The following is an 18,268-nucleotide window of genomic DNA, read 5'->3' on the forward strand; positions in this document are numbered from 1 at the left end:
CCGCCGCCCTGCTGGGACGGCGCCGGCTGGGACACAGGGGCTCAGGCTGTGCCCCGCCGCCGGGAGGCGAAAGTGCGGATGGGAACGTGCGGCCGGCGCTGCCGCCGCCCCTCACACGCTCCGTGGCGAATCTGCCGCGGCGCTGCAGCGGTGCCCCCCCCCCCCCCCCCCCCTACGGCGCGGCGCGCGTCCCAATCTTCCTGCGCGGCTTCGCGCGGCCCTGCCCACGTCGCGCGGACGCTGCGTGGTGGGCGTGGCCGGGGGCCGCCGGGGCCGCTCCGTGGGACGCGCCGGGCCGCGCTTGCCGGGGCCGCCGCTGCCGGGGCGGAGGAGCGGGAGCAGCAGCGGGAGCAGCCCTTCCCCGCCGCCGGGGGGAGGCCAGAGCGGGGGTAGGGGGTGGCCGCGTCCGGCCCATGGACCGTCCGGGCCTGAGGCGGAGCCCGTGGAAAGAGCCGCTCGGCCCCGGCGCGGCCGCGAGGGGCGGGAGGCGGCGCGGGGCGCGGGCGGTGCGGCGCGGCTGAGCGCGGCGCCCCGGGCCTTTGCGCGCCGCCGTCAGCCGGCTTCGCCGCCGCCCGAGCGGCCCGGCCCTGCCCTGCCCTGCGCCCGCCGCCGCGGCACCATGTCGGCCAAGGTGCGGCTGAAGCGGCTGGAGCAGCTGGTGCTGGACGGGCCGCAGCGGCACGACAGCGTGCTCAGCGTGGAGACCCTGCTCGACCTCCTGGTCGGCGTCTACGCCGAGTGCAGCCGCGACTCGCCGCTCCGCCGCGACCGATACGTCTCCGACTTCCTCGAGTGGGGTGAGCCCGGCGGAGGGCGGGGGTGGCCCGCGGGGATCGGGGGTGGGTACGGGTAGCGGGAGGGGAGGGCGGCCCCCGCTGCCCTGATGCCCGGGCGAGGGGCGGCAGGCTGGCCCGGGGTGGCTGCCCGGCCCCGGGAGCGCGCTGCCCGCTGCCGACCTCGGCGGGGCCGGGCGGGGTGGGGAGACGCCGCCCCTGGATGCGGAGCCTCCCTGGGGAACACCCCCGCCGCCGGCCGGGCCTTGACCCCTGCAGGTCTCCTCCCAGCTCCCCTCGGCCCCCAGCGGGCCGTTTGGCAGTCGGCGGCAGGAGCAGCCCTGGAGTGTCCTTGGCCTGAAACCTGGCTCGGCTTAGCCCGAAACGTCAGGCTAATCCAGCCCTCCTCGGCGGGGTCCCACCGGGGAGGGGGAGCAGGCGGCTCCTGTGCCCGGCTCGGCGCTGTCGGAGGGGACCCACAGTTACCGCTCGTTCATCGCGCAGTCCTTGCGATGTGGGCATGCCCCCGAAGGACAGAGCCATTCCAGGCAGCCTTTATAACAGCTTTGTTTAATGGTGTCCCGCTGTTAAGCGGTCTGATAACGAGAAACCTCCGGTGGTCCGGGCGGTGCTGACAAAAGGCAGTGGGGGTACCTGGGGTAACGCTTAGGATGAAAGTTTTCTATCCAGTGTTGTTTAGCTCAGAGTATTGACTACGGGTATGTGGGTATTAGAGATCCTTCCCTGCTGCATGCCTAAGTGAATTTATGTTAAAACGGCCATGGTGGCTGACTGGTTTATTCAGCTGAGTAAGTTATGAATAATAATGTAAGACGAAGGTGACTTAACTTCTCTGAGGAATAAGAATTGGAGGAGAGGGAGGAGACATTGTTGCTCATGAGTATATTGTCCCGTTTATCAGCTGTTCCTGCATGTACAGTTAATTAGGCTTTTCAAGAGCCCTCAGAAAAACCAACAAAAAACCAACCCCACAACAAAACCAAAACAAAACCAAAAACAAAGGATTTCCTAAGGGACAAGGAGGGGCCTATTTACTTCAGTAAATGCAAATATGTGTCTTTAGCACTACATACAGACCAGAGCGCTAACATGTAGGGACAGCTGGTTCTCCTTAATTTCTGTGGGGACCACCACTCTTTGTCATACACTAACAAAGTAAGAGGATTCACTTCCTGGACTCTTCCATTGACGTCAGTAATGCGATTGCCAACTGAATAATTAACCACTTTATCACATCTGCCCTGCAAGGCTGCAGCCTGGGGAACATTGATTATTTGTTTTGTGGTGGGAGCTTTGTGCATCTTCAGCAGAGTGCAGTCTGGTTTTGTACTCCTGTTTTCAAGCTGATGGCTTGTAGGAGTGAGCACCTACAAACTGTTAAATGTGATAGATCAAGACTGTGACGGTACTTTGAGCACTGAAGTTGAAGAAAGGATTTGGGGCAGGCCAAAGAATGATACGCTTTTTCTATAGCACTGCTGGTGGTTGTGTCTTACTGATTGATCCCTGCGTTGTCATTTTGTGTGTGATGGAGGCAGATCATACAATTGTTTATAAAATCGCTTCCTTTAATTCTATTTATTGTGTTCACTGAATATGAAAAGGTTACTGACTTGATGAAAAGTATAGCTCGCAATAAAAACAGTGTGTAGTTCTTGCTGCAGTGTGGGATTACCCTAGTATAACAAAGTGCCTATTCAATAAATAATTGAAATGTATGTGAGCTACCATCTGGTGCTGCAGAGTAGGGATAAAAGTTTATAATCCAGGCCCTTGATGGTAAGGGGATGGGTCTAAATCTGGACTGCTGTATATTTGTGTTCCGTCAACAAGGAATACACTTAAAACCAATTACAGTTGATACTCTGTGTTCCTTCCATTCCTTCAAGCTGTTAAAAACAAATACATGCCACCAACAAGACACTTTTTATCTGTGTCCTAATGCCCTCACAGTAGGTTTCCACTGACAAGGAACTTGTTTCTGCCTCCAGCTAATAAGGAAAATACCATGCCAAACATGCTGGTCTTCCTCATGTCATGATGTGCAGGCTTAATTACAGCCTGATTCTCTGTTAGAAGATATTCTGGATTGATGTGCACAAGTTTTGTGTGCTGCTGTGTGTCTGTAGAAGCGTGAGGGTGTAGTTAAATATTTGGGGTATACTTTGAAGATTGGTGTTTCCTTATCAACTGGAGACAGAAGGAATTTCCTTTTGACAAAATGGAGACATCGCTGACAATGGAAATAAGCTGCATAGGTATTAAGGTTAAATTAAGCTGAGCTATATAACAAGCATTTCTTTACTATTTTGGATTTAAAACTGGGTGTGAGGTATCATGCACATAAAATTCCCTTGAAATGATTCAGCATGGCTAATGGACTTGCTTGCAGTCTTAATTGCCAAGAGAAAATAGAGTTCAGGCATGGTAGTTGAGGCAGAGGGTTTTTTTCCTGGTTGTGGGGTGCAGAGGACATGCTGAGTTGTGTGGTGTAGCTGCTGGATGTGGGTATCTTTGCTCTCTGACAGCAGCATGATGTTGCTTGTATTCTGGAGCTGGTGATTGTTGGAGAGGGGAAGTGGGGAGTCCAGAAAATTAAGGCCCATGTTTATCCTGTGACACTTACGCCACCTTCTCCCTGTCTATAGAAGCCTTGCACCTCACCTGCAGAGGCTGGTGAGCCCCAGATGGTAGATCTCATTGCTTTTGTCCTATAAATCCTGCTGCTGCTTCCTGGCAGTCCTGCCACAGGCTTTTTTCTTCAAAATCCTCTTCCTATTTGTGAACCATAGAAGAGCGTAGGGTGTGGCCATTCGCCTTGAGGCAGCCTGTGGCTTCCATCGCTTTAGAAATGTTGTAAGACTGCCATTTTAACCTTGGCAATTGTAGCTTTCCCATGGTGAATGGAGCTTTCGGACAGACTGTATTGTTTCCCTATATTGGAAGTATAATACGCATATCTTTATGCTAAGTATCTTTGGAGAAGAGCTGCAAGTGAGGAGTTCAAAAGCCCTTTTCTTCTAGTTATTTTTATTTATAACTCCTGCTGAATAAAGTCTTGCCCAATTGGTTATCACTGTATTGCTTATATAATAGATATTGAAATAATGCTCAGTATTCTCAGTGGGAATCGAATCCAAGTCTGTTAGATAACAGACCCATGTCTACATGTTCAGAAAGAATTTCCCAAATCTGTGCTTAGTGTCTTTTAAACTGTTGCTACATCTGCTGCTCCTAGAGTGAGAAATTGTGAGGAATCTGAACAGTGAATCCTCTTCTAGTTGTACTTGCTCATTCCTCTGAAAGTCATCGGTGAAACTGGGCTGCTACAGCCCTTGTGTCTCTGAGGCCAACCTGCTTGACCATCTCTGCTCGTCCTTCCAGTTGTCAGGAGAGCAGCCTAGCTGGCATCTGGGGAGGTGCTGGAACTCGACAGTCCTGGGTCCTAGAAAGCCTGTAAAGCAGTCTGCATGGCCCTGGGAGTCTCTGGAGGTACTGCCCTTGGTAAGGGTGACCTAGGCCACTAGTAAAGACTACCTAAAGCTATCAGCAAGCACAGAGGTGGCTGCATGGCCTTCAAACTTTTCCGATGGATTGTGGTGCACACCAGTGCTTGGGTGCTGCGGGGTGGTATTTTTTGTGCACTGCAGAGGGACCTCCTAAGAGACTTTTCCTGCAAAAAATATATGCTGTCCTTTGTTTCATGTGACGAGAAGTACCGGAGTGCTGGAGCAGCATGGCTGCAGCTCAGGTGTCCATGCATCACTTGTCCTTTGGCTTTCTGGTACAGCATGTTCCTCCCTGTGGAGCCTCTTGTTCCATCATACTGAGGGACCCGAATCTTTCATAACACTGTGCTAGTGTGGCTGCTTGCAGGGCACCTTGCTGGCTGGCATCACGTTCGTGCGTGTCTGACATCACCTTGTTTTTCAGGAGTTATTTTACTTGGCTGTGGCTGGTGCTTACTGCCCCTTACTTCCAGTCAGCAGGGACTGGCACAACTGGCTGCTCCATTTTTGAAGAGCTACTTGGCAGAGTTTGCAGCCAGTAGGCAAGCGTGTTCAGAGAAGAGTCTAACAGGAATGGGCCTTATTTGTATTCAAAATGCTCTTGGTGTTGCATAGACCCTCTTGCTCCAGCCTTTGTTTCCTCTGACCCTGTTTTGTACTGCTGGCACGCTACAGAGGGCAAGATGGCACATGTCCCCACACATGTCATTCAGTGTTGTCTCGCCCCTGGACTGTGTACTGGCTAGTCCTCTCTGTAAGAACACCCAAACCCAATGTCAGAGTAGTTTAAACTGATCTAAAATGTGGTTTGGATTTTTATTTGTTGTATTTGTTTTTTGTTGAAGCAGGTGCACTGGCTATTTCTCTTGTGTTATGAGCTGTCTGTTTGAATGCTGACTTACCTTCTGCGTTCTCAGTTTGTGCAAGGTCTGTTACCCAGCTAGACTGATGTTCTGCTTTTGGATGGTGCTAGTGCGGGTTTTTTTGTTTGGGTGTTTGGTTTTTATTTTTCCTGAGAGGAAATTAAGGGGGCTGAAGCTGTGGGGAAAAGAAAGAAGATTGCAGATGATTAGTGTGAGTAGGCCAGCTGAGCATCTGTGGCTGAGCCCTTGAAGACAGTCTGGCATAATTGGCAGCGGGTGCTGGTGTAGTAACAGCAATATATTCCCAGTCTGGGCTAGAGGAGGGAAAATGCAGAGCGCTCAAAGTAACCTCTCTAGCCTAGCCTCAGGCTGCCACTTTAGGGTATATATCCGTTAGACCTGAAGCTGGACCGTAGGTAGAAAAATCATGTGCAGAAAGTTCACCAAAAAGAGTTGCTGTTGTGCTGGTGCAGTGACTCACAACTTTGGGTTGCTGTCAGGACTAGTGTTTCAAGTTTGGATCTTGCTTTTGGGGGGGCTCTGTGAACTTTGGAAGTCTGCTCCCAGGCCTACGTTCTCCTCCTTCCAGCTCTGCTTAAAGAGGCACCTTAACCTTCCAAATAATAATAAAAAAATCTAATGAGGGAAGGGAGAACCTTACAGGGTCACCTTTCTGTCAGAAGAGTGTAGAGCCTGTTCTCTCAGCTTGAAAGCAGTTGTATTCAGAAGTGTAGATGTGGACTTGAGAAAAGGTCTTCCCAGCCTGCATTACAGCATCTTCAAAACTAGCTGCAGGGTAGACCTTGTCCTCTGGCTGCCACAGGCGCTGATGTACTAGAAAAAGTGTGGGGAGAGGGTGGGAACACGGTGTGTGGCTGAGTGTGCTGTTAGTGTAGGAGGCAGATACTATCCTTCGGTATTTTTGAGATGACCTTAGAGCTGTCAGACTTTGAGGGTTGCTTATGAGGATCTTTTCTTTGGCCTTTTTGGGTTACGCCAGGAAAAACTGTCACTTGATAACATGTCCTATCTCTTGGCTTGAGGGCTTAAATTCCTCTCTTCTTTCCCTTTAGCACTCCTCCCCCTTTCCCTGCTTGCAGAAGTACACATAGAAAGCCAGGAAGGGACCTCAGGCTCTGCTAGCTTGTGTAATATCCTCCTCTGTGTAGGCAAAAGCAGTGCAGTGAGCGATAAGCCCACTGGGCGCATGAGTGAAGTGAGTGTGGTTGGATAATGAAGACAACTGATAAACAAGAAAACTGAATTTCAGACACTGGCCAAAGTTCCTCTACTTCCATCCTCTACCCACCAAAGCCTGTTACGAGCCTTTACAACTCTGATACAAGAGCTAGCAGTAGGATGGGGATGAGGGCCCACTGGAGCAGGGTGAAGCTACAGGTGCCTTGCAGAAGTTCTGGAAAGGCCAGTGGTGGTGGTGGCCACACGTTCTTTGTGCACAGTGCGGTGTTGATGCAGCTGAAACCCTCTCCTACTCCCTGAATGCTTTCTGGTGGTCGGACATGGGGCACTGTAGCTCGGATCATCTTTGCTAATGAAGTCTGATGGTCATCTGGCGGAAGAGTGTGAGCATGGCTGCCGAATCCCAGTTTCCTGCATTCTATGCTTTGAGTAAACTGGTTTTGTCCTTTTGAAAAATGCATGTTAGGATTAATTCATGCTGAACTAGCCCAAGCTGCCACGTTAGCTTTGAATGCATTGTAGTCAGGGCTAGTGATCTGAAGGCATGAGGTTCAAAGCCTGCTGCGGTAGGTATGATGGAGCCTTTACAGTACATCTGTTCTCTAATCTGTTATTTTTAGAGTGAGGCGATACTTTTTAATGACTTTCTGTAAGACTGTGCTGTGAAGCATCGGCACTGAATGCTGCAGTCATGTTTTGACAGTGGGAAAGCATTGTGGTCTGGAGGATGAGAGATACATTGTCATGTGCTGTTAAGATCACAGGCATCTTGGGTGAAGCTTGTCTTTTGTCCCACAGAAGGAAGTCAGTATTGCTTTTCTTCTGTGGATGAAGTTGCTAATAAATAGCAACAGTCTTTAGTGAGGGCTTGAGGAGTTATGTGGTATGTTAAAGGCTGTGACCTATATTTTTTATTTTAATTCTGTTTAGAAATGAAAACTCAGAAAGGGGTAAATAAGTCATTGGTAGTTTTGTCTTATAGAAAAAAATGCGTGCAGGTAGTGGTTTCTCACTCATGGTACATGATAAAAGTATAGAATGCAGAAGTGAAGTTTTATAAGCATCCGTAAATTTAACATTTTTTTCTGACTTTCCTGTAGAAATCTAAATTATTTTCATATTGCTTTTTTATAGGTAATATTAAGATATAACATTTTGCAAAAGATAATTTATGTCCTTAAAACTTCCCTGGTTTGGCAAAGTTATGTATTAGCAGTGGAAATGGCTTGTATGTCAGTTTAGTCAGCAGATTCAGTGCAATGAACTTTTTTATCAAATGAAGTTGAACTAACCTTTTTTTTTGCAAATAATTCACATGTGGGAGTGAGTCAGTTTCTTCTACACCTACTGGAAACAAATGATTTTAACTGTGTGAGTCAGAACTGAAGAGACTTGTTTCATCAGCTTTTTTTAGCAAGTTGCTTTTACTTTATGGTTATATATTAATTGTTTTGGGTTTAGTAATGTAGGTCTATAGTTGAGGTTAGTTGGGAATGTTAAACTACTACAGATTCTTCAAGTTTATGAAATTTACATTTTATCTGTTGCTTGTAATTTGAAGCAGTTAATGTAAGCTGTTTTTAGATGGGTATTACAAAAAGGGAGAATTATGGTACTTACCTAAACAATTGTGCCATTATCTGAGCCATTAACAGAATATAGTGCCTAGGATTAGGAAAAATTTTATGGGTTCATCTTTTTCATTACCCATGTCTGAAAAGTGAATAAGATGATGGACTACAAGCAAATCTATTTAGAAAAACAGAAGGGACTTGTTAAAGCTTTTTGCTGTATTTTTGCCTTTGATAATGCTTTAAACAGAGTTGAGATTCATTTTCTAAGCCTTTCATAAGGTACACTTGAGAATTCCAATATATTCTTGATGTAGTTACCAAAGAGCTTGAAGCTCTAAGCTTGTTGATTGGTTGGTTCATTTATGTTAAGAAAAGGGACTTAATTTTAAAAAGCTTTTCGAGGTCTAAGAATTTCTAAGTACATTTGGTCTGTGCTTCAACATGATCTGTTCATTTTAGCTGTCTCCTAATACTAAAATATTCTCCTCTGTTTTTCTCATTAGCATATGCAGATTGCCAGAATGCAAGCCTTCATTTATAAAGATCTTTGTTCGCTATAATGAATGTAGCTTTCTTGTATAGGAAACTACATGCTGTTTTCTTAAGCCCTGATTTTGCATAGACCTCAGTAATCATGTCTGTAGATATACTTAGAGCGCATTCAGATTAAGTGTGTGCATCCGTCATTGCCAGCTGAGGCCTTAGGCATCCTGAAGTGCCTGAGATCTTAATTTCTGTCATTCATGTCATCAGGGTCTTAACGCTAAAACATGTTATTACTTAACGATGGCCTAAAGCTTCAAATGTGACTAGTACCTCTGGATGCCCAACCCGAGACCTCTGTAAAGGAGTCTGAGCTTTTGAAAACGGTGGGGATGTCTTCACCAAGTATTGAATTGTTGGAAATGTATGGAGTTTATTAATCAGGTGTGCATTAATGGAGGCTGAGATAAAGTACTTGATTTGCTTAAGTGCAGTGCCATTGAGGGCTGAATATGTATAGCTGCCTTTCCCAAAAAGGCCAAGGAGAGGAAAGATCAGAAGCAGCATCAATTCCAGATATATCCCTAATTCTTTTCACCATTTATAATTGTTCTCCAACATAAATGTAAACGATAACTGCTTTGTGAAGTCCTGCTTGAAATGTGTTTATGCCAGTTTAGCGAGATGTGCATGTTTAGGATTTTAGAAAAGTCTATACAAAATTCTGTCTGGACTTTTAATTCTGCTTAAACGTGAGTTATATTGTTCTAATTTTCATTTAAAAATTCAGTGAATGATGAAGTAGTAAGTAAGATGAAACCAGTTTTAAACTCACTTAAGTACATATGTGGAAGTCAGTCTTAAAGGAGCATTGGAACTATTCTGGCAATATTGTACTTTTATTTGGGACTGTGTAGTTCGTGGGATGTGGATTCACTCTTTTTATAGGTGGTGTAACTTCACCCAGAATATAGCAACCACTATAGAAGTATGGAGGTTTTTTAGTGCATTGATTGCCCTACTAGTAGTGGTCCCTTAGCCTAAGAACTAAACTGTATGCTTCTTCTGGATAGATGAGACTTAATGAAAAGCTTTGGGTCACTAGAAATTCTCCAAAGGTACATAAAAAATAGATCATGCCCTACCTAAATTGGTTTAAACCCTGTAGTACTGGAAAAAAAGACAACAAAACCTCTCTCCCAGCAAAGAACCCTTTTTTTTTAAACATTGAGAACTTGAATCCCTTCTAGAGTTGTGCTAAGTGGGCTGTGAACCTGGAGAAGAGTAGCAAATGTATTTTTTTTTTCTGTGACTAGTTATACCCGAGTAAGAGGTTTGCATTGAAAAATTTCAGTTAAGGAATTTGGTTTCCGTTATGCAGTCTGTTATGATTTGCACTGCACCTGAATGAAATGGAAACGTAATTATCTGTCCACATTTTCTTTCTTTTTAGTTTATATGTTCTTTAAGGCAAGGAGGGATCTCACTGCACACTGGCTATCCGTGGGTCCTTTTTGGAATGGCTTTGTTGCCCTGTGACCCTCTCAAGTTACTTGCTTAAAAGGGGGAAACCACGTTTTTGTGATTCAGAACCTTACTTTATAGGACTTACTACAGGAGGCTGGGAGAAGAAAATTTTTGTGTACAAATGACTAAAAGTGATCTAAAGGTCCTAATGGAATAACTGGTAGCTGGTAACTGCTAGGTCTTGGGTTATAAATGCAGAGTGAAGGCCGGAGTGTGTGCTGTTTAATCTTTTTGCCTTTTATGGGTAATGTGGTATTTTTCCTAAACTCACACCACTTCATCTTTCAGAGCAGATTTTCTGAGAAGCTGCAGATGAGTTAGCCTGTTGTGTCACAGGGAAGAAGCACATTTTCCTTCCAGACTAGCTTTAACTATTTGTAGCAAAATGCCTGAAGTCTTGTGGCATGGCATCGCTGCACAGAGGAATTAACTTTGCGTTAACTTACTCTATTGTGTAACTGAAGATTTCCATTTCCTACAAGTTCAGCCTTTAGTTTCCTGGACAGTTAATGTTTAAGTTGGGAATAATGACAGTATCAAACAGCTCTTTTTAAACTGTGGTTCTGCTGGCCTGGTACTCCAGATAACATAGTAAGGACAGCATACAGAGGGGATACTTAACTGTAGGCTATATCATTCCCACAGACTGTCTTTATCTTACCATTAGAGGTATTTACTGGTTATTAAGGCAACTGGGCTTAACTGAGTGGTTATCGCTCGTTATTGTTATGTTACTGTATTGTTATGTATGTTATTATGGGCCAGCGGGGTTTTACTGGCTGGGGTGTAGTGCTGTACCAACAGGGCTATACTTGACCCAGGCAGGCAAGACCCAGGCAGATCTGCGCCCTTGGTGAGAAATAATCCTTGTGCATCCTGAAGTTGACTGTGTCTGATGTGAATTGTAAAGATGAAAGACCCAACACTTTTTGAGAAGGAGGGAAGGGGGGGATTTTTCATTTTAAAAGAAGTTCGGTGACGGAGAAGCTTTTACTGCTCTTAGGAAAAGGCTTTGCAGTAATTATCCTCAACATTAAAGGTATTGCATGCGTTTGGGTGGCTCAAACCAGGAGCAGAAGTGCCCTGGTTGATTTTGACGGTATCAGAGCTACAGGTTATAAGTTATAAGCTTCCTGTTCTTGTGGGTAGTATTAAACATCATAAAGGTTTTGTTTAATGTTTCAGGTGAGGGTGGGGATAGTAGAGATTACATTCTATACTTTACCTTTTCCATACCAGCATTATATTTCCTTCACACTGTAAAACCTCATGAAGTTTGACATGACAAGTGCCAAATCTTGCACTGTGGAGCTGTAAACGTTGGGGAATGGCCATCTAGAAAGCAGCCTTGCAGAAAAAATTTGGGGATCCTGGTAGACAATTAGTTGAAAAATTCAGTAGTGCCTCATTGTAGAAATGGAAGCTGCCTGTGTGCTGAACTGCATCAGCAAGAGTGTAGTCAGTAGGTTGAGGGAAGTAGTTATTCTGCTCTTTACAGTACTTGTGAGGCCATTTCTGGAGTACTGTGTCCTGTTCTGGGCTTCCCAGTACAGAAAGAACAGCAGGAATCTGAAGTGAGTCCAGCAGAGAACCACTGATGTGGTTGGAGGCCTGAAGCACCTGAAGTGCAAGAAGAGCCCGAGATACCTGGGTTTGGTGAGCCTGGAGAAGGGGAATTGGTCATGATCCTGAACCGCAGGACGTGTGGTTACGGAGAACACAGAGGTGGACTGTTCTCAGGTGCAGTGTCAAGAAGGAGAGGCAATGGACACAGGCGTAGCAAGGAGAAATCTGACTGTGTACGGGGGGGAAAAACAATTTTCCTCCTGAGGGTGGTCGGCACTGGAAGAGGCACCCAGAGGGGTGATAGTCCCAGCAGATAAACCTCAGCTTGACAAGGCCTTGAGCAACCTGATTGAACTTTAATGTTATCTCAGCTTTGAGTAGGAGGTTGGACTCTGATCTCTAGAGGTCTCTTCCAACCTAAAATTGTTCTGTGGTTATATATTTTTTTCTTTTTTTTTCCCCCGTGTTAGGAAATTTATGTAACATCCTAGATGCTTTAATAGAAAACAGTTGTTCTTGATAGATACTTCTCAGAATGAAAAGAAATACGTGAAACAGAATCTTCTTACTGTTGCAGATAAAGTAGTTGACACAACTTGTGTAAATTTACTATTTGGTTTTTGGTAATTTTAGGTGTTTAGCCTGATTGGTTGGCATTTTACCATGTAGTCTGAACATGAGCATTGACAAGCTTTTAACTAAATTTTAGGCTTGTAAATGATTGGAAGCTAAATTTTGTTCATGTTGTTCTTCTATGTGTTTTAATAAAAGCACCAGTTTCCTTGTTCCTGGAAGAGAATTGCCGAAACAGGTTTCAAGAACTTTGCACCTATGTTTTATGTCTAGTGCTTTTTCCCAAGTGTTGGCTTCCTTATGTGTAGTTGTTAGCCTTGATAGCAGTTGAAGTATTTTAAAGCTTCGTTTCATGGAGCTGTCAGAAGAGCCTGCAATCCCTGCATGACTGCCAGCCTGAATCATCCTTTATGATAAATACAGGTTTAGCTGTTCTGCTAGATATGTTCTCATATCACAAAGGGATCTCTATCTAGTAGAGTTCCTAATGTCCTTACATATGACATTATAAGGAGTCTGACTAAGCAGTTGCTAACATCAGGGTGAAGCAGTCTTCATCATAGTTGTAAAGATCTAACGGGAGATATTTGCCAGTGTTTGGTTTCCTCTGACTTAGATGAAGTCAGACTTGCAACATGGTTTTAAAGCTGATACTCTTTCTTGATAGTGCACTTAGCTAACCAAAACAAATCACATTGATATATAGAAAATAGCACGGGAAGTGATATTAATGATGAGGATAACAACATACAAATGGAACAAAACCCAAGAACTGAATCCTTTATTAGTGGTGTGTTGTGATTATTAATAGAGTATCCGAAGTGACACTTGGCTTTCCAAACAATCAATTTATATCTGTGTTTTTGAGTATGTTGCTGGCAGCAAACTTCTGGGAAAATAAGATTTTTCAAAATTCTCGTGATTCCTAAATGCCTGTAAGTCTGGTAGACATCCTTGCCAGAGAACATATGTTGTGAAGGCATTAACTGACAGTACTATACCATGTAATGGTCCATTATCCTTCTAGGGCAAGGACTGTGTATGTAAGCTGTTTATAACGTGTGTTAATTTTTCAGGGGAAACTTTGTTCAAAGTGTTGTATAGTTGTTTCAGATGCTGTGGTTGTGAGCTATCAGCTATGTTAGCAGTTGATGTATGGAAGTTGTTCACACTGTGTTCTGGTTGCAGTGTACTGCAGTGTATTGCTTCTGTCTCGGGAGGTACCTTGGGGGAAAAAGCAGAGTGAAGTAATGGCAATAACTTCTTTTTTGGACCGAGTCTTGCTGCCTAAAACTACTGAGAAATATCATCCTCTTCCTCTCATGCCCTTAATTTCCTCTTTTGTTTCATTGTTCAGACTTTTTACTTCTTATTTCCTATTTGTATTTAGAGAAGACACTTTGCAGTGATGTCTTTAAAACAGCAATGTGCGCTTGTACATGCATTGCTGCAATGATCTTTTGCGTCAGGGGCTGTAATATGTCATTGTGCACATTGGTAATAATAGCTCTTACTTCAAGTATATGCTTGATAGCTACAGAATAAAGAATACAGACATTACTGGAAAGTATGCTCCAGTAATTTACCTTCAAAGCTCTGTGGGAAGCTCTGAAATGGGTGACAGCTGGTGAAAGATAATGGATTATCTTTCTGCAAGAGAGAAGCATGGGCAAGACCTACTTCTTACTTCAATCTCCTTGCCCTTGTCTCTCCCTCCCCCCTCATGTTCCATATAACATTTAAGAACCTAGCCTTTCCATTTTCTGAGTGACTTAGGTGGAGACTGTTACTTATCACTTTTGTGATTTTATAAAAATATATATTGGCAAGGAAATAAATATAGCTGTGCATAACAATTTGTGGAAGAGGAAATCAACACTGTCTACTTGTAATCTTTTAACACTTGTCCAGAAATAGATTGTTCAAGAGTCATAGTACTTGAACTAAAATTTGCAGTAATGGAATAAAAACTAAGCAGGTACTTGAATTAGAAAGGACTGGGAAAAGCATCACTTGAGGTCCTAAATATTGATCAATATATTATGAACAGTGCTCAGGCCAGAAGATGTCTTTACCTGGTACTTCCAGAAGCGATAGCCTGTACTTTAAGGAAAACTGTTAAGTTGAGCTAATGTACTGAAATGGTTGTTAAATGAGATTTTGAAGGAGAGAGGTGGATCTGACGATACTCAAAGAAAAAAGTCTTTCTTCTATGATAACTGACTGGACTTTTGGGGGTTTTGATATGTTAAATTATGTTCATATAAGAAAGATGAGACTCCAAACTGACTTCTTGGTTCTTTGAAAATGTAGTTCTTATAGAATGGTTCTTCAGAAAAGGACAACTTCTTAAATTTTGGATAATATAATACAGTTGTAAACACTTCTGGCTTCTTTCTTTCCTTTAAAATACAGTTGAACAGTGACTCAGGGTGAACTTTTGCCAGTAACTGCACAAACTGCTACTGTAGAATTTCTTAAAATAATAAGATATATTTTTGTTCCTATGTAAGAGTAACAGTCTGAGCATCATAATAGAAATTGTGACAAAGTCACACTTGCTGCTTATGCAGATAATATGGTGAAATAGTTCAATACATAGCTGTTCCTGATACTTCTTTTTAAAGGTTTTGTGGACTTAGATTTTTACTTTTTTAAAATGATGCTGCTATGAATTTGGTTTTAAAACTCAATTTATACAGGAAACGAGTTAAACTTCAAGAAGTTGTGACAGAAGAGAGATTTCGTGGCTGTTAGGGCATAAACATTAGGACGGTTGCCAGAATAGTTCAAGGCTTAAACTCCTTTACATAAGATTTGCACAACAAAAATGCAAGCTTTATAACCACAGCTGCCGTTCCCCTCGATGCTGCGTGGTATCCCTGTCTTGGAGACCATTGTCGCAGACTTGTGTGTGTACCTGCCCATAAGAACCAGATCGAAGCTTGCATGTTACTTCAAAGGCTGTGAAACTACTGAGAGATTAAAAACACTTTTTGGTAATATTCATGTCCTTGCTGGATTCACAGTGGCAACCCAGTGATGGAGCAATGTGTTACTAAACAAGTGGTCCTTAGCACCTGTTTCATGTAGATTAAAAAAAACAGTGACGTAAGTGGCATAAATGTCAAGAACTGTAGGAGATGAAAAAGGAAAAAAATTAAAGTTTACATTTCTTCCAGACTTTTCCATTAGAAAATTTCAAAGTAGTTTATGGAACAAAAGGATTACATAGCCTCAGCTCCACAATACTGGGATCAAAAATGAAACTAGTGTGTCTGAACTACAGTATCAAGGATGAAAAGTTTGAGTCTTTAGAAGATTGTGGTTTGGGACGGAATGTTTTTTTAAAATGAGTCAATGCAAGTGGAAAAATATTACTTAAGAGCTAAAACAATCACTGAATGGGCAAAGAAGCTAAGGTTTACTTAGATGATACCAGAGATAAATTAGTAAAGGAAAATATTAAATTCTATGTGGAAAAAGAGAAGGGAATGGGGGGGTATAGCTAAAATGATGTATAAGGAAGTAGAAAGGCAACGATTTAGCTTTTCTCTGTGTAAATAGTTGACTCAGTGTCTGTATTAGCGTGCAGTTATGTTGCAACAGATTAAAGTATTTTGAAGATTGGCAGAAATTCCTTGTTCTGCTGCTTGTGCTCTCATCTTCTGCTTGTGGCCTCCTTAGAGGCCATGTACTGTGTCAGAAGATTTCTGGAATGAAGTTAATGCATCTTCACTGATTCCTACTCTGGAATGGGAAAGTTGTAAAAGTATATCTGCACTGGAAGGCTTTTCCAGCTGCATCTGTACTGGCATGCAGGTGCTCACCCTGGTGTTACACTGGAGCATCCAGATGGTTGGTTGTTATTTTCAAGTATGAGTAAAGGAAAAGGTTGGGAGCCAACAGAATGGAGCCTGAGGTATAGATGAAGATTTGAGATTGCCAGCCTACTACAAGCTTGTTCTGAGTGTCCTGGTACTTGATTTTCTGTTTTGAAATCAACACAGCTGTCATGATGGGCTGGAAATGAGGAAAGAAAATGAATCCTCTGCTTAAACGTATGGAAATAAATCTTAGGGTGAAAGGATTATGGTTGTAGTGCTTATTAAACGAAGATGGCATGTGTATAATCTTACTCTTAAATTAAAGAGGAGTGTACAAAACTGAAAAATTGTGTTTCAAAAAAACAAGCTTAAAAGCAGAACATTCTATCTGATACTGCATCTGATATAAAAACTTGTTGGGATGTTCCTCATTTGATATGCAACCCTTGAAAATGTGAGATGTAAAGGTACAACGTGGTATTTACAACTGTGAGTGTAATGATTGAAATACTTCTCATATTTTATTGGCCCTAATTTTAGTATTGGCTAAGGATGATGAACAGATTTTTGTTTCCTGCTGGCTTTAAGCATACGCAAGAAAGAAGGAGAAGCTGGAAGCCAGGGAGCTTGGGCTGCTGCAGATCACGCTGGGGCGTGCAGTAATGGGAGGTATGTTCTGGTTTGGAATGGTAGTGTGGAAGATAGAAGCTTCCAGGAGCCTGCAAGTGGTTTGGGAATGCCTAGAAGCATGTCTGTTGAACAGTGTGTCATGTGGGCTGGCAGTCTACTGGGAGCTTGTTGTCTAAAATCATGAGCTAGAAACTGGATTTAAGAATTTCCGAAAGATATCATGGCAAAGATGTTAGGAAAAGGTGGGCTAAAAATACTAAACAAAACCAAAAGCAGAAGTGTGTTCTTTGATACACAAAATACTGAGATAAAACGAAATAACTTATTCAGTGTGTATTATACATAAATCAGCAAAAAGTTGGATAAGAAAGGGTGGCAAAAATGCAGAAAGAGGGAAGAGAAGAAGGAAGAGCTCCATCCCGACTGTACTAGAGCAAGCTGAATTTATAATGCTTGGAGACGTGGAAATGTCTCTAGGAAAAGGCATGGTGTTCTGTTTTTAGATTCGTGTTCTGTATGCTTTGCATATACATGAGATGTTATCTTTAGTCATGCTCTAAATCAGTTGGATTTTTAAAAATTCACTCTTAACTGTTCCAGGATTTGACTTCCCTAAGGATGACTATTTGATTTAAAGGACAGTTGAAAAATTTGAACATACATAAACTGTGATGTGCCTAATATTTCAAGTTCTCGTTAATCCAAAATGTTTCTTTCAGGGTTATTTAATGTGTATTAAAAAAAATACCCTTCTGCCAACAAGGTTTAGATGGATTTTTATTCTTATTTAATAGCAAGTGTTATGGTCTTGGCCAGTTTGAAACTTCAGAGTAATTAGTTGGTGCCATTTAGCAAACGATAACTTAAATAGACAAAATTCCAAAACAGATTTCTTCAGGCTTCTTGGTTTATTTCTTAATAATGACAATTTGTGCCTTTTTTTTGTTTGTTTTGAGCTGTGAGCACTTCTTAAAAATCTGTGCTGCTAATGATCCACGTACCACACAGTTTGACTCCATTTCTAGAATTCTATACCTAAGGTCAGGTTTAGGATCTCCTCATAGATTTCCCCTGCAAAATCTAGACTTTCCTTTTCCAATTTAGATTTTAACTGTAGTGTATGGAAAGCCTGGGGATAGATACAGCCAAATTTTGAAATGTGCTGAGTCAGTGTCAGACAAAAAATAGTTGCATAGTGAAATTAGAAGCACGTTGCTTTATCTGGGTAGAGTTTTCCGTTGTGCCTTGGAAAGGTGAGGGATGTATTTCTCTTCCCTTTCTACTCTATTTACATCCTTCCTGAGCAAGTAAGTGTCAGGAAGCATCCTGGCCTCTGGACATGCACTCGCCTTCTGAATACCCAAACCCCAGGGATTTTTCTGTTAGATGGCTGACTGTGCTCCTAACGCCCTGCCTGCCCTGTGTTGTGTTGGTAGTGACTTCCAGCACTTTTGAGTCAGTGAAAACAGTGCTGCTCTGACTGGTCTTCCTCTCCATTGCTCCCAGCCGGGGGCATTGGAAGGAGCAGAGCAAGGCAGAATGTCTTTGGCTTTGGAGTTCCTGGTCTTGAGAGGGAGCTGAATAAGTGAAGTATTTATAATAATAAAAAACCCCCTCTGAGCCTTCCACTATAATTTGTAGCAAATCTTGGCATGGGACTTGGTATTCTCTGCAGATATAAAGACAATCCTCCTCTTCCCTGCTTCTGCTCAAGTTATGAGC

The 18,268-nt window shown here is 43.2% G+C and overlaps 1 protein-coding gene across 12 annotated transcripts in view; it reads left to right on the forward strand.

Annotated features, from left to right (window-relative positions):
* The first annotated feature begins 268 nt into the window (after positions 1-268).
* Positions 269-18,268, forward strand: part of CDC42BPB (CDC42 binding protein kinase beta) — a 98,624-nt gene continuing 80,624 nt past the window's right edge. For 11 of the 12 annotated variants that reach the window (XM_037396181.1, XM_037396178.1, XM_037396182.1 and 8 more), the window contains exon 1: positions 620-797. In XM_037396181.1, coding sequence (XP_037252078.1) covers positions 620-797 — 178 coding nt within the window. Of the gene's footprint in view, positions 798-18,268 lie in introns of all 12 variants that reach the window. The other variant, XM_037396177.1, reaches the window with a different exon arrangement.

The sequence above is a fragment of the Falco rusticolus genome, chromosome 7 (genome assembly GCF_015220075.1).
Source record: "Falco rusticolus isolate bFalRus1 chromosome 7, bFalRus1.pri, whole genome shotgun sequence".
In the NCBI taxonomy this organism is placed as follows: domain Eukaryota; kingdom Metazoa; phylum Chordata; class Aves; order Falconiformes; family Falconidae; genus Falco; species Falco rusticolus.